Below are 16960 nucleotides of genomic sequence, written 5' to 3' on the forward strand. Positions count from 1 at the left end.
TGGGGATGGAAGGAAGAAGGAGACGAATGGGTAGTGTGGTACCCATTCGTCTCCTTCTTCCTTCCATCCCAGTCAGGCAACACTGAAGTTGCCAGTATATGCTTAGAAGTTACAAGATGTAAATGTAAATCAGGTTGCAAACACCGATGCAACTGCATAAAGATGGTAGAGCCTTCTTTATGCAGTTCCATATGTACCCAGCTATGTCTCTGTGAAGGGAATGTATAGTATGAGTATGAGTAATCTGTCAATTAGGACACCACAGACTAAACTATAAGTGCTAACTTTTCAGTGTTGGATACTCTATGGCAGTTCCGACTCAATTATAATAAGCTCATTATAATTGACTTTAGTTAACTATAATAATTTCAAAAATAGAACTTCATACAATTTCTATACTAATTTGCGATATCTGGCAAATTTTCCTGCATCTGAAACACATTTTTTTTATCTGTCGCGTTATCGGCCAATCAGAGACGGTTATTACAAACAATTGGTTGCTAGGTAATTCGATGTTGATACAACGGTGAACGACTCTATTGACATTAATTTTAACTTGCATGAATGGTGATATTTCCGTCCATTGATGATGAAGATGATGACTCGTAGAAAAAGTATTGTATACAATAGTGATATAATTAAGCTTTTCACTCTCGTACCGTACTACACATGGTACTCGACTGAAAAGTTTTGTATTATATCACGATTGTATAAAATACTATTATATAAATTTCTTACAGGATTCACTACAATGAATAAATAACAGGTACAGTCGGTCTTTAGATCGTGTGGTCCGACCCGAGTGTTGCCGTTGTCGACACCGGAGTCAATAATAATGAATATTTTTCTATTTATGCATTAACACACCTCTGACACTGGATATCAAATATATTAGAATTAGAATTAGAATTAGAATTATTTATTGCATATCACATTACAGGCATTGGGTGGAGTGGAACATATAGGTATACATGTGACACCCTGTAAGGGCACAGCAATATAGAGGGCTACAAGTAGGTAATTACTTAGATTAAAATATGATTATATACATTATTTTACACATTTCGTTACATTAACATACATTCAATAATTATCATTTGGTCTTACTAATACTATTACATTATTTCCTTACAAAAAATAAAGCACTATTGTATTTTCACTTACTGACTAAAATATTCGTTCATATTATAGAAACACTCGTTAACTAAAAACTGTTTCAGATGTTTTTTAAATTGATTAATGTTTTGCAGTTCTTTAATAGAGTTCGGAAGGTGATTGTAGATTTTTATAGTCATAAAATGTGGGCTACTTGTGACAAGTTTTAGTTTAGAAAAAGGCAATTTTAGTTGGTTAACATTACGGTTATTTCTTTTAATTTGGGTTGTATCTTGGTATGAGTACAAATCTAGGTGTTTCCTAACGAATTTACATGATTCGAATATATACATACACGCAACGGTCAATATTTCAAGTTTAATAAAATAAGGTTTACATGATTCCATCTGATCTATGTTTACTAGAGTTCTGATGCATTTTTTTTGCAGAATGAATACTTTTTCAATATCGCAGCTATTTCCCCAAAGAACCAGGCCATACGATATACGTGAATATGCATATGCGTAATATGCTGCAAGGGATGTCTGTAGATCCGAGACTCGCTTTAGATGCTGAAGAGCGAATATAAAGGATGATAATTTTTTTGACAATTTTATAATATGTTCTTTCCAGCTCATATTAGAGTCTAATTCTATTCCTAATAGGGTGGCAGAGCTCACTGTATCTAATTTAGAATTTTTATATTGAAAGTCTATTGCCAGTGATGATTTTTGATGAGGTTTAAATTCGATGATTTTTGTTTTATTTATATTGAGCTCTAGGTTATGGGAATGTAGCCAATTTGTAATTTTATCTAAGGTTGACTGTAATTTATTCTCAACTTCTATAGTAGTAGCACATGAGAACATTATAGACATATCATCTGCGAAAAGCGTGCTATGTTGGTCCAGTATCTTAGGAAGATCATTTATGTAGATGATAAATAGAATACAACCTAAGACGCTGCCTTGAGGGATAGACCCTCTAACGGGGACTTTATCAGATCTGATGTGTTGTATTGTTGCTCTATCGAAGTCCCTATACTCTATTTCTACATACTGGGAACGATTACTCAAATAAGACTTAAACCAGTCCAGCGCAATACCTCTAACACCTATGTTATATAATTTATCTAAAAGGATTTCATAACGGACTCTATCGTAAGCCTTACTCATGTCGAGTAAGAGACCCACAGCGTATTGTTTATCATTTATAATATTAAATATCTCTAAGGCATATTTATAGATTGCTAAGGTCGTCGAATGATTTTTCCTAAAGCCATTTTGGTTTTCACTAAAGATTTTGAATTTTTCACAAAAGGCGTAAAGGCGCTTTACCATAGCGGTTTCAAAAATTTTCGACGACGTGGGTAATAGAGAGATTGGTCGGTAGTTGTTTATCTCTGAGGTATCTCCTTTTTGTGGATGGGTTTTATTAATGAGATTTTTAACGCATCGGGAAAAATACCTTGAGAAAAGGATTGATTTAATAGAAAAGTGTAGGGGCTGCATAAAGATTCTGCGCATGATTTTAATAGAACTGGGGGGATCTCATCTATGCCGAAGGTCGATTTATTTTTAAGATTTTTTAGAATTTTGAATACTTCTTCAGGTTGAGCAGGCCGGAGGAAGAATGAGTTATTTATTGAGTTTATTAGAGGTTGCCTGTTTACTGGGGTAGAGCAATCGTTTCCAATGGAGGAGAAAAAACCATTAAATATGTTGGCTATTTTTTGGGGATCGTTAATTGAGTTTTGGTCAGGTGTTTTGATTTTAAAGTTTATTTTATTTTGTGATGTGTTTTTATTTGTCTCATTATTTATTATGTGCCACATAGTTTTAGTTTTATTTTGGGAGTTATAGAACTGGCTCTTGTTGTGCAGTTTTTTTGATTTATGTATTGCTTTTTTCAGTATTTTGCAATATAATTTATAGTAATTTCTTAATATAGTATTTTCTGACTGTTGTACTAGTTTTTTTAATAGCCTTTTGTTACGGCAAGATATTTTTAATCCCGGTGTTAGATAAGATTTTTTTGGTTTTAATGTTATGTCAATTTTTGGAATGCATTTATCAAGGAGATCTTTCAAAGTGTTTTCGAATGAATTATAATTATCATTTACGGTTTTATTTATATTAATAATTGTATCCCATTTAATTTGTTGAAGTTCGTTTTTAAAATTACTTATATTTTTATCATTAAATAATCTTTTCCGTATAACCCAAGGTTGTGTACTTAATGAAACTGTTGGTGTACTTATCAAGACACCCTTGTGGTCTGAGAAGCCTAATTCGTTTACATTCACTTTCCAGCCCGTAGTTTTAAAATTTGTAAACAATAAATCTATACAAGTAGAGCTTGAATGCGTTACCCTTGTGGGATCCTGAACTCTTTGGTGGAAATTATGCGATAGCATCAAGTTACATATTCTATGTTTTTCACTACTATCTGAAAGAAAATTTATATTTAGGTCACCTCCAATTATTACACGTTTTTTCTTGTCTTTACATGCAATTATACTTAATAATTGATTTAGGCGAGTAAAGAAAGTTTCTGTTTCCCGTTTACAATTTGGCCAGTAAATATTAATTATTAGCAGATTGTGTTTTGGCAATTCAACTGCACACACCTCGAAAATCATTTCTAAAGATAATGATGTAATATCAGGCCTCTCAAAATATTCAATACCACGCTTTAACATTATGAATACACCGCCGCCTTCATGATGTTCGCGGCAAAAGAACGAGCATATGTTATAGTTAGTAATGTTTACTAAGTCTTTTTTTATTTTATTTAACCATGACTCAGAAACACATATGACGTGGGTTTGTGGATAATCTTCTGTAAATGCCTCTAATATATGAATTTTATTCCATACGCTTTGCATATTTTGGTACAAAATGCCGAAGTTAGGCTCGAAAAAATGTTTTTCTTGTAGCGTCTTCATTTGGAGGTTGAGTTGTCGTACTTGACGTCGATGCCAGCGGAGCCGATGAGTGAGTAGGTATTGTCTGTAGCGACTGTAGCTCGGGTACTTTTTGTCGGTCGTTCATTTTGTGCACTTGTGAGCAGGTTACGGTGTCCTCGGCGGGTTGCTTCATGACGTGGGTGCTTCCGGTTTCTTCAATGTACGGTTTTCCATTTATAAATAAACGGTCATTTCTAATTGTTGCGTGACAGCCTTCTCTTCTTGCTTTTTGTAGGATTCGTCGTAGTTCCTGCTTTTTCTTCAGGTCCGCAGGGCTGAGGAATTCAGTTACGCTAAGGCCCGCTTCTTTGAAGGTTTCACTGTTTTCCAATATATATTTTTTTACCCTTTTACATATAAATTCAATTTTGACTGGTCTAGTTCTTCCTTTTTTGCCGATAAATGATATTGTATCTATATATCCCGCTACGTTAAAGTATAAGAGGTCGTAGCAAATGTTGGAAATTTTTTCTATGATGTCATTTTCGCTTTCCCAGTAGTTTTCTGCTAGGCCGTGTAAGACTAACACCTTTTCAGATGAGTTCATAGTTTTCTCATTACTTGTAATTTTGTTTAATTCCTGAATCTGGGTTCGTAGGGTTTCATTTTCAGTTTGTAGCGCATAACATTTTTGGTTCAGTGTTTCAATTTTACAATTTATGTCGATTATATTTTGTTTAAGTTCTGTCTGTTCCGTAGATATCTTTTTAAAGTTCAACTCAAAGTTTGATTTTATATCAGATATGGCAATTTGCATTTGTGTTTGTATAGACGTCTGTAATATTGATACGAGGTGTTTATTGTTTTCCTCCATCATAAGTCTAAATTTTGTTAGTGATATTTGGTCATCAGGTTGCTTATCTTCGCTGGAGGGTGTCAATGTATATGAGTATTTGGAACCTTGTAGAGATTCCTGCCGGAATGTATGCCCCTGGGGGGACAGAGTAGAGTCACTGTCGCTTAGAGATTCTGGTTTATTTTGGGGGACCGGTCTTTTCCTTATAGTAACGTTAGAGTTATCTGCTATAGCAGGTTCGTCGGCGTATGTTGAAGAGAACTCGTTCTGCTGTAAGTTCATTCGCACTGGAGTATTTGCGTTATTTCCCTTAGGCTCCTTCGATCGGCATTGTGGACATTTCCAATTTCGTTTCCGTTCAGGAGACATGACGTTATCGAATAATTTAACTGGGACCCTGACACAGTCCAGATCATAGCACAAGCGACAAGATGAGCACGTTAGGTATCTCTTCTCTCCTATTTCCACACGACAACCTTCACATATTAGCGCCATCTTGCGGTTTTGTTCAGAACTAGGATGAGACTACTTGAGGTTAATGCGCTTACTTAGTTGTTGGTTCGTCACTATGATAACAGATGGCGCTGTTCTCAATACTCAGTATATCGATGAGTTGCAATTTTGATCTTAAAATATATTATTTATAGTTTGATGTTACACAGAGTTTGATAACTGGAGATATTGTTTTTATCACTAAATGGTTGATTTCACTATGATTCCGTACCACAAGATCACTTTTCACTAAGTTTTTGCCTCGTACGCGAATGATTATGAGTAGATTATGGGTAGATTTTTATTTATTGATATTCGCTTACGTAGTCCGAATCTTGAGCGGATACCACTTGTGCACGACAAACATAATTGTAACTATCTTTAATAGCACTTAGTTCGATTATTAGTAACACTTTCTTTTTTTAATTAAATATTCTTCACGGAGTCAATGTTTACTCGGCTACTACTAGCGCCCTCCATATGAAAGAGGCGCGTTCCCCGCACACAGTCTAAGCTCGCGTAGGTGAACGCGTACTATCCTTTGTGAATAGGCTTTAATATCATATTTTTATATTTATAGAAAAAGCAAACCGTTTGACATTTATGGTGACTTGAATTTGCAACTTACAGATTTTTTTTTTTTAATTTCATTTAACATTAAATGGTCATTTTAGTACCAAAACTAAATTCTACGTTATTTATTTACTCGAAAACGATACTAAACATGACCTAATAGCTAAACGGGTTCTAATAGAGTTTTTTTAAATAAAGGCATTTTAAAATTACGCTCGCGGCGTCCCGACGCCGCGCGGCTTAAAGGTTTTTTTTCTAAAACTTAACGTTAGTAAAGGTGGGTAAAAGTTATATTATTCATAATCTATATTAAATAGGCTTTCATATGATATTTTTTATTTGTCGAAAAAGCAAACAGTTTGACATTTATGATGACTTGAATTTGTAAATCATAGATGAAAATTTCAAACTTTTCATTTTTTTTTATTTTATTTACCATTAAATTATAATTTTAGTACCAAAAATGAATTCTACGTTATTGATTTACTCGAAAACGATACCAAACATGACCTATGAACTAAACGGGGTATGTTAGAATTTTTCAAAGCAAGCCGGGTGAAGCGGTACTTTGACCCCCCCTCCCGAGCCCCAGGGGGGAGGCTCCCGAAGGCTCCCGATCTTAATCGGCTTATTTTGATATAAGGAACAACTGTGCCAAGTTTCATGCTTTGGTCAAGAAAAAAAAGGTTTGGCCTCTTTTTGTCGATAAACGTCCCCACTAATATTGTTTAAAGATTATTTAAATACTCTGTTAAATGTCACCACAATCAACCTACGGGTACTTGGAATCCATTACTCTTGATAAGTTTTTAAATGTATCAAACTACTTATTGCATTAAAATGTAGTTGTTAATTGTTCATAGATTTCGCATTTTAAGGAGGTCGAAAGCGTTTTTTTCTCAAATGTACCTAATTATTATTATTGGAAGTAAAATTCAACAAATTTTCTGATAAAATAAAATATTTATACAGTTTATTTTTTATATGAGCAGTGTCTTTTCAAAAGGGCTTATTTTTATTAAGTCAACAAGATTTATCTAGGTACTAATATACGCGTTGAAAAGCATAAATCAAGCGTACGCCTCTTCTTATTAATGAGCGTTTTCTCATAGATACATAAAATGTGACTCGCTCGATGCTCATGTTTCTCATTTCTAATAATAAATTTAAATCAAGTGGTCCTTCTGTACTATCATTGTATTTCTGTGTTAACCTCATATACCTTTATACATAAACATGGAAACGTAACTAACCCTCGTAAAAATCGTGACTAATAATATTTACCTGGGGTCTTTTAAAGGGGTCTTATTAGGAAAAGGATTTTCGTAGGTATTTTGGCACTATCTAATAAACTCATTTGTTTGTATAATACGTAGAACGCTTTACGGTGAATCTGTACAGTAAATCAGTTTTTTTCGCAGGTTGCCGAAAATCCATTCCCTATCCTACCTGTACCTATCCCATCAACTATCTACTATATTTACTTTTTATACTTAATTATTGTCATAGAAAGCCATATGCAACGAATCTAAACTTAAATTTAAATAATAAAGAATATTTAAAATGTAATAATTCTTGCATATAGCTTATATTTTTCTATGAATGAATGTTATATGTCCCTCACTGATGCTGTCCTATGATTTTTCTCTGAATTGATAATATTGTGATTTCCTAAAACTAATTTTCGATGGACAACTAGCGAGTACTTGATGTGTGTTCTCTTCTGTGTGTTCTATGTTCTGTCACACTGACGAACAAATTGACATGCACGATGAAGTCTTACGACATTGTACTAAAGGCTACACTCTTAACTGGCAAGTTTAGACCTAAGTTTATGAGTGCCTTTCCATCAAAGATGTGCTACGCTACGTTGCTATAGATGCGTCTGATATCCACGAATCCTTTGTGGAACAATGTGGATTGTGGAACAATTAACATGATTGGTATTGGCATCTCTGGTGGAGAGGCACCCTATGGAATAATGTTTATGGATTGTTAATTAACTGTGCGGCCAATAGTACTACACAACATCCCAGTAAACTCAAAGTCGAACACCATTTTACTTAGGGTAGTTCTTTGACAATTTGACATTACGAGAATCCAGGCAGACAAGCATGGCACTTACAAATACTGCGATAGTGACGACCTGATGTTTTATAATTTATCGCGCGAATCATGCTTGCTTGCCTGGTGTGAATGTCAATTAGGTATTGATAAATGTTGATATACCTACTCGAAGCTCACTTAGTCGAAAGTACCTATCGATATGTAACGATCTCTCGAAGTCAAAATTAATAATCTTTAAAACTGAAATAGATTGACAGCGGTGCGGCATTTGTAATATTCTCATTTGTGTGAAAGGTATCTCTTAAAGTATCGAACGCTTTATGTGAGCTTTCATACATTCTCGAACTTTACAAACTTTACCGCCCCCGCACCGCAATCGCCGTGCGGGCTTTTATAGTTAAACTTAGCACTAAAGGGTAAGCTTTGCGTGGGCCCGCTCACATCAACGTCTTTTACTCCCACTAGTCCCACTACTTATGAGGCCCTTATCTGATTATGCGGTGTGAAATCGGTTTGATAACTCTCAGTATTTCTTTGGTCCGAGTTACGAAAGGTAGCATCTTGTAAGACGAGTTATTTTCTTTTAACTTTAATAAAATTCTTAAACTTAAAAGAATTCAGCGTTAGTGACATGTAGAAAATGGAAATGTTTGAAATGGCTTAGTCTAGTAAGGTGGTTACAAGAAAAAAAAAGTGTAACTGTGTTATTCAGCAAATGGCTAAACTTTCTAAATGAGACTTTCGCTAGTTTACAAGGTTTAGTAAAGGGGGTCCCTAATGGCAAAAGCCTCCATGCCAATTAGGAAGCAATATATGTGCATGTTACACCGACTCCGTACACACCGTACAGTCAGACCGCGCATATGATATAGAGAATGTTGAGATAAAGTGTTACTGAGTATGGACTTTGTCTGATTGCGTCGGGGAGAAGACGGATCGCGCGCGGGCTCGCCGGATCACAAGCCGCCGTCGAACCTCGAGCTGTTCCCTGGCGGCGCCAACAACTCGCGCTCCAACAACGGTAACACGCCACCGCACTACTGGTCTGATGATGCGTGAAATCAAACTTGAATCTGGCGAAAAAGTAAAACAACTGAACAGCGACCCGGGCACAGAAGGCGCGCAGTATTGCGGGTGGCATATCAAGGCTATTCGCGAAATTCGATTGACTTGGCCTAATAGCGCAATGTTTGAATAACCTTGTTTTGCCGCGCCGCTGCTTCGCACGACACTTGCGTCCAGTTCTTATCCTCAGCTTAATTTGTTCTTTAATATTTTATGAGTATGACGGCTAAAATGCCAACGGCACAGAGTGCGAACCCAGCTTTCATAAATTGAACTGGTTGTACGAATTCAACCGCAGACGGACGGTCAGTTTCCGTTAATTTGATTGAAAGGGTTATGGATTGTACCTGTAGATCAAAGTAAAACAGAGTTTGTAACGTTATTTATTACCTACGAGATCGTTTTTGCTTTGATGAGAACAGTTATTTATAATTCCCTTAGTCCCGTGTGATTAACTAAGTGCTTAAAGGGAAGGTAAACAAACAAAGCCTTTGACTTATTAATTCAGCTATGTCATTAAAATATATTGAATTAAGTAGGTTGGTACTTACCTACGCCACGATTTCAGGTTCGATTCCACGCATTTGTTAGATTAGTTGTCTGTGCATTGCGTTTGTGATCTTAAGCCGGCCAATTATATCGGTTTATTGTTTGCTCAGTTTAAAGCTTTACGTTTTAGAAGACAAATACATATAATTAGCTGTACAAGACAAATCAAATCACAACGAACACGACAAATTAACACAGATACATAACATCCACCTGACTTCAATAGAAATTCAACTAGGCCGCTCTTAATTTCTAAATACAAAAAATACTATTTATAAATGTAAGGTTGCTGATTGATTTAGCTTTACCATTTCAGTCAAATTGTATGTTGCCTAACTTCAATATACCTACATATATATAAATAAATAAAACTTAATTCCTTTAACAAGGAGGAGAGTGGCTAATCTCAATTATTTTCGGAATGGTGTCGTTAAAATAGCTGCCTTGTAGATTTCTTTTATAAATCGAGTTTTAAACTAGTTGTACAGTCAACATAAAATGTCATACATTACTGATTTTACATTTAAACACATACACGTAACTGAGAATTTTGCTTCTTAATTTTTCTTATCGAGTGGATGGTTTATTTTAATAGTGTTGGTGACGCTTGTATGTTCCGTTCGGCTCTCTTTCTACTGACTTTCGTCGTGTCATGCATGTCGCAAACATTTCATTTGTTTCTAGCGACATTGAATTACGGCCCATTTACACGGCGCGCAAACTCGCATGCGATTTTAGTTACCTACATTGCGGACTTTTCACGTTACTTACAATCCAACCGGTCGATAAAATGCCGCATTGTTATGAAAGTCACATGCGAGATCTCGTACCGTCTGAATCAGCCATTAGTTTAGCAACAAAGATGTTTTCTATACGTAGCATGTTATCATCTAAGAGCTTACAGTCATTTTTAATGTTAAAAACCATTCGTGCGAACTAGTCCATCTAATTTTGATTCAAAACCTCATAGTAGAGACTACTCTGAATTTATATTGTTTAGAAAACAATAGTCAGGTAGTATCTACGAAGGGAAATCACGCTTGACGCTGCTTCGTGAACGAAATAGCTTTTACAAAACTGTTGGAAATCTACCTGCGGTAGGAATACGAGTTGATTGTCGGTCAAATATTACAATCTACGTAACATTCAACACATAGATTATATTACGTATAATATATACATTAAGTCAAAAAATGTGTCCCTGGGTGCCTAGTTAAGATGCAGATCGTTCGGAGAGCAAAAGAAACTATCTAATGCATTGGTATGAAAAAGTGACAGAGAATTTCGCTTCCTTGGTGAATTTGTCAATTATATTTTCGAAAAGCTTTCTAATACCTCTAAAACGAATATTAAGCTGAGTTTAGACGTGCAAGTTATTGCTGCAAGTTTTGAGATAGAAGTATATGCAAGAAAGAGATGCAGATATTTGCTACTCACTCTTACCTATAGTTGCGTCTCAAAACTTGCAGCAATAACTTGCTGGTCTAAACTCAGCTTTAGATACGAAAAGTGACGCAGGTACAAGTGTAATGAAACAGCCAATTTGTTTTGCCTAAACTTGTCGATGGGATAAATAAACCGCATCATTTTATATAATATTGTAACCAATGTAACTAACTACCATCTATCATTTGAAAAACAATCAACTCGTATTTATAATGATTATTACTTTTCCAATTACATATTATTATATCTAGTCCATGTTCAGTAGGTAGTACATTTTGGTTTTATTTTAATAGGTAGATTTTAGACATGTTTGTTAGAAGTAAGGCAATTTAAAAACAAATGAGATCTTACCATAAACCAAAATATCATCTACTCGTTTCTGAAACGAGCGGATCGGCTCTCTTTCAATATAATGTTACCAATGTTATATCTTAAAAGGATGAGTTGCACCAACTACAGATTACAGTTTGATCAACGCCACGTCAGCGTTTCAACTATGACTAAGGCACTGGTCCCAACAAAAACGAATAAGTGATGAGCTACGGTGACAGAAACGAACAAAAGATAATCGTTCCCGTGTCAATAAAAGAGATATCGAGTGATTTATTGCTTTCATCGCTCGGCGACGACCTATATATAACTCGCTTGCGCTATCATTGCGCCTCTTATTTACAACGACAATCTTTTGTTTTTATCTCTGATAGCTCATCGCTCGCTTTCGGTCGGACCAGTGCCAAACGGTTTGGTGTAACCGACTTAGGGCCAGTTGCATCAACCACATTTGACAGACACATCATCGTCACGCAGCAGACGTCTATGTAACTTCCCATACTACTTATAACATTTAACGAACGCTTTAACGGTGACAGATGGTTTGATGCAACCGGCCCTTAAAGTTTAAAACTTAAAGTTGATCTAAATCGTAAGGTCTCATTTGTCTTGCAACTATATTCGTGTGAGTAACGAGGAGTTTGCACAGCGTCGCCGCTGCCGTCGCCGGTGAAGTCGCCCGCGCGGACACCCGTGGCGCCCGCCAAGGGCCCGTGCTGCACCGCGCTTTACGACTTCGAGCCGGAAAACCAGGGCGAGCTGGGCTTCAAGGTGAACTATTATACACCTATACGGCAACTACCGGCTACAATTGAGTTCAAAAATATGTGTACATTCGAGAATGTACACATTTATGAACTCGACTGTACAGTACCTGGCGATAATGATTGCACATTGGTTTTTAAACTTCGTAGAGCGTTGTCTCTTTCTTGCTTATGTGACGTTGATTGTCTCTTTCCAAAGACCGGTGTGAATTCTTTATTGCCGCCATTTGCTGTAGGTACAGTCGACTACAAAGAGATGTATCCATTTTTTCACCTTATTACAATGCAATAAAAAGTGGATACATGTCTTTGTAGTCGACTGTACATGATATATCGGGCATGAAGGTCTGTTTGAAATTGATAACTTAACAAATTTTGTGCCACTGCCAGCATGTGCATACCTACGCGCTACGAGCGTGGCCGATAAAGAAACTTAGCGACTACGAATAAACAACCTGTCTATCAGGTCAAATGTCATATCATCATATGCTCTGTATGTGTCAAGAATATTGTCAAGATTGTAATGAAAATATATCTTTGCCGTACCGTTATTGCGCAGAAGTCTTAGGTCTCTCAGGAGATTACAGGGGGCGAAGGGTATACGTCCCCATGCGCAGCTATTAATTCCACATTTCACTCAACGCTAAACTTACGTGCCGCTATTAGTAATTCCTGTAAAAATATCGAAATAAACACATTTATATTTAATTTGACCATATTTAACGCTAATCATATTTCCCCAGGAAAACGACGTGATCACACTGATCAACAAAGTAGACGACAACTGGTTCGAAGGCTCCGTGAACGGCAAAACCGGCTACTTCCCCATCAGCTACGTTCAGGTCACTGTGCCGCTACCCAACATGTAAACCCAGTCCCTTTACTATACTTACTGAGCGCTTACTCGAAAACTCAGAACTATGACAGAAATGAGAACAAAAGACAATCGCCTCGGCCACGAAATGCATATCACTACCGCGAACACTTTAAAATTAAGATTGCGGTCATCTGCCTCTGTTACTCTAACTAGGTACACCTTTGGAGTAAAAGCGAAAGATGCTTCCAGATTGAGAATTTCGGTGTTCGGAGTAGACCGGCTAACGCTACATAAGTCAAGACAAAGGTATTGCGGTCAACTTCGTCGATGAGTGTCCGTGGCCCACGAATTTTTAATGAACGCTTGAAGTGGAGCAACGTGTAGAATAACTTCACGGACCCACAACCCATTAAATATTGGAAAGTTTGCCATTCTGTGGCTTAATTTGGGGTTAAATATGTAAAACGTCTACCTATTCATACTAACAACAAAAAAATCGTAGTGTGTGTCTGTGTACGTACAGCTCACCCATACTGCGTTAATGCTTGACGATCTCCTGCAGTCCGGCAGTTTTCCTGCGTTTATTTTCCTTTGTGTACACGTAGATAAGGCATTTCTAGTGATTTTTCTGAGATTTCGACTATGTGGGCTCGGTAAGAGTTAGTATAACACCTCCTTGCAACGCCGGCAGATATCGTGTCGGGGATATTTTGTCAATCGCCTAGTCTAATGTTTGTATGTTGTTAAATGATTTGACGCCAATAATTTAAACAAACACGTATATGATAAGACAAGCAAACTAGAACTGCGGTTGGTTAAAAATCTAGCAGCCATAGGGCAGCTCAATCGTTTTAAATAAACGAATATTTTCCATATTTGTTTACATTGTTGGCTACTTCTATCACCATTGAGACCACGACGGGTCCTCTCGGTCCCCCTGGGCAGTATGATTGTATGAAATTATTGTATAAACAACTAAAGCTGACGTTCATGTTTAAATGTGTTGTAATCGTGTGAAAGGGATCCTCAGATATGTAAAGTCAGATCAAATGTTAACAACCAGTAGAAAAACACAAAGACGACGTTCTCAACAACGTACCAAATAAAATAGAGGCCTCTTGGCCAATTGAAATCGCTGTAATATGAGTAAAATCATATGTTCAATAATTTGCACGATATAGGTAGGTACAGGTATATATGTCCATAATGCCTCACTTGAAAGTGAGGCGCAGTCTGCATTCGTAGCGATTTGGCGAGATTTCTAAGCAATAAAATAACAACAAATGACAAAACAAGCAAAATGTCTTCGACAGCATTGTGCACAGGTGTTGCGTTTCAAATCGTTATAAAAATTGTTATATTCGCCACGCAGTATTAAATAGATGCCTTCATGATTTCTTCTGAACTATGTCAAAAGCTCAATGTTATAGTAACGAAGTGTCCTCCCAAATAATTGAAATAATACACACCTATACCTTTTTATCCATGGACCGGTTACCTTGATTTTTTATGAACGTCTATTTTTGGTCACGTCTTCCAAGGTTTTTTTTGCCTTCCTGATTTAGCAGTGTAGTTATTTAATTGGACATTCCACAATGTGTTTGCCTGTATGAAAATGACATGTATTGTTTTTTATGGAACGAGAGATTAACCTTTCTGATTTTAATGAATGAAATTATGAAAATAAACTGTAGGTACAAAGTTACAAACTAGGCTCCGTTTTAAAACAGCTACATTTAAATGATGTTTAAGCTGAATGTTTATGTTAAATGTTAATTATGTAGTTGCCATTTTAATAATTATTTTTTACATTTTAATGTATTGAATGTGTCAGTTAAGTATGTTTTAAGTACGACTGCATTATGTTAATATTGTATGGCCGTGTTTTGGCAATATACCAACAAAATGGTAAATAAATAGCATTAGATCGTGTATAAAGACAGGTACCTTCCATCGTATAGCTAGGAAGTGTGTTACAATAATTAGAATTAAGCCTAGGATGGTCGGAAGGAGTTTTGAATATGGAAATCCCACCCCTGAAGCTAGGAGCCTGTAGAGATTGGTTATTGAGCACGAGACTTGAGAATCCTAGGCTTACGATAATTGTCTAGCGAGTAATGAAGCACCAAAAGCCACGCGGTGCGCAGGGTTAGGGCACGTCTATATTAGGCTAATAACTTTGCGAATCATTATAGGCTTTAAATGCTTCACACACGCTACATAACGCAGTGTCTAATGACAAGGAAGCAAACTAGCATAATTGATAGTCTGTCAGTCAGTCAAATTTATACTGATCCCTTTCTTTTGGATGCTGTTGCTAGCGACAAAACAGTATGAAACAATCTCGGGCAAACTATGAGTCTAATGTAACGTGCCTTACCTCTGCAGTTAGGTGGGGACGAGCAGCGGCTCGATGCCTTCGGCAGCATCAATTTTGAGAAGTGATATTTTCAAGTAATGTTTGTAAATTAGTTATTGTGAATCTATTTTTGTAGATGCGCTCTCACATTTGTATAGTATTTCCTCTCAACGTATGGTTAGCTGGATGCGTTATCACATTATTTCAGGCAGTGAAAGCACAGGACATTATAGGATTATGGTGTAATACTAGTTAACATTACGAGATTAGATTTTATAGTTATATCTTTGCGGATAATTATTTATCTAAATGGAGAATGTATACAATGTATGTAATACTTAAGTATACTTAATTATGAGAATGAAGATGTAAGTTGTTGCAATCTTGCCAGGAGTTTGTGGCGTTTCGATGTTTGATGTTTTATGGCGAAGTATAATATAAACATATTATAATGTCATTGTGATAACGTTAGATATCGTGCTGTTGGTGCAGTGTCCTAAACCGTATAATTATTACTCAATCAATTTACGTACCTATTATTACGATTCGCTCATACTTTTATATTTTTTTGCATAATATTTTTTCTTTTTTAATTGTAAACTAGATTATTCATGATTTATACCAAAACATATTGAATTAGGAATTTTACTTCATGGCCTCTATTAAAATAGTATTGTTAAATGTACTTGTAATAATAGCACTTATTGAATAAGATCTTAAATCGTCATATTTCACTTTGTCCAAATATTGATGTTGCAGTAATATTGAACATAATTATCTCATTCTATTCATTTTCATAGTGATCATTATAAAGTAAAATGGACCCCATTGAATCATATTTCTGGCATACAAAAGACAATACCTAGATCTAATGTTAGTTACACGTAAGTTCATGATAATTGTTCTATCTTCAAGTCTCCTAATGTAAGTATTTTGAAAGAATAATACATTCATTAATGATATGAGGATGTCGTGTTTTAATGTTCGGTGTGTGGGACAAGGCACTCACTGGGCTGTAAGGGCGAGTTTACACTGACCCAACGCGCCTTGACATCAGATGTTCCAGTTTTAATCGATGTATGTACTCAATCTCTAAACAAAGTCCTTTTTAAAATGAGTTTAAGATGTTGTTATGCGTAAAGTACGTATTATTGACCAGATAATTACCTAGATGACTTTCGCTATATTTATCGTTGACTTAAATCATATCCATGAAATGTTTGTTCAGTGTTGCTTTATGTCCTCTAGTATCCTACTTGGTACCCTGTATTGTATTGTAATGGAACTAATGGACTATCCAGCTGACACAAGTGCTGGGAAAGCTAGTGTTACCAACAGACAGTTGTAGTTGAAACACTTGCAGCGCCATGGTACCTACTACCTACATATATTATTATTCTTGTTCATGTTACTGTAATCTTAAATATGTACTGTAATTTGTTAGAATAAACTTGACGATTTACGACATGTAATACAAATTTAATATTGATTTGTATTAAAAATTATCCAAAAACTTATTGCTCGTTTTCGCCTCCTAATAAAATGTTAACAATTATTATTGTTGTTTCTTTCCTCTTCCCCAGAATAGTTATTTGTGCAACAAGAGAGCAAAGTTTATATTTCCATCGAGTGGCTCTAA

The 16960-nt window shown here is 35.9% G+C and overlaps 2 protein-coding genes across 9 annotated transcripts in view; one reads left to right on the forward strand and one right to left on the reverse strand.

The window, feature by feature from the left end:
* Positions 1–16876, forward strand: part of LOC125233805 (endophilin-A) — a 101064-nt gene extending 84188 nt beyond the window's left edge. For 6 of the 8 annotated variants that reach the window (XM_048139921.1, XM_048139928.1, XM_048139923.1 and 3 more), the window contains 2 exons: positions 12031–12152; positions 12889–16876. In XM_048139921.1, coding sequence (XP_047995878.1) covers positions 12031–12152; positions 12889–13014 — 248 coding nt within the window. In that variant the 3' untranslated portion in view covers positions 13015–16876. Of the gene's footprint in view, positions 1–8919; positions 9013–12030; positions 12153–12888 lie in introns of all 8 variants that reach the window. The other 2 variants (XM_048139926.1, XM_048139927.1) reach the window with 2 other exon arrangements.
* LOC125233804 lies at positions 3483–5785 on the reverse strand. The gene is made up of 2 exons (XM_048139920.1): positions 3725–5785; positions 3483–3543 (listed from the first exon to the last, which is right to left on the reverse strand). The coding sequence occupies exon 1, from the start codon at positions 5352–5354 to the stop codon at positions 4005–4007; it is 1350 nt and encodes a 449-aa protein (XP_047995877.1). The 5' UTR covers positions 5355–5785; the 3' UTR covers positions 3483–3543; positions 3725–4004.
* Positions 16877–16960: the final 84 nt, after the last annotated feature.

This window comes from Leguminivora glycinivorella, chromosome 15 (genome assembly GCF_023078275.1).
Source record: "Leguminivora glycinivorella isolate SPB_JAAS2020 chromosome 15, LegGlyc_1.1, whole genome shotgun sequence".
Classification (NCBI taxonomy): Eukaryota; Metazoa; Arthropoda; class Insecta; order Lepidoptera; family Tortricidae; genus Leguminivora; species Leguminivora glycinivorella.

Coding starts and splice junctions, on each gene's coding strand:
- LOC125233804 (XM_048139920.1), bottom strand. CDS start 5,354: ATGGCGCTAATATGTGAAGGTTGTCGTGTGGAAATAGGAGAGAAGAGA.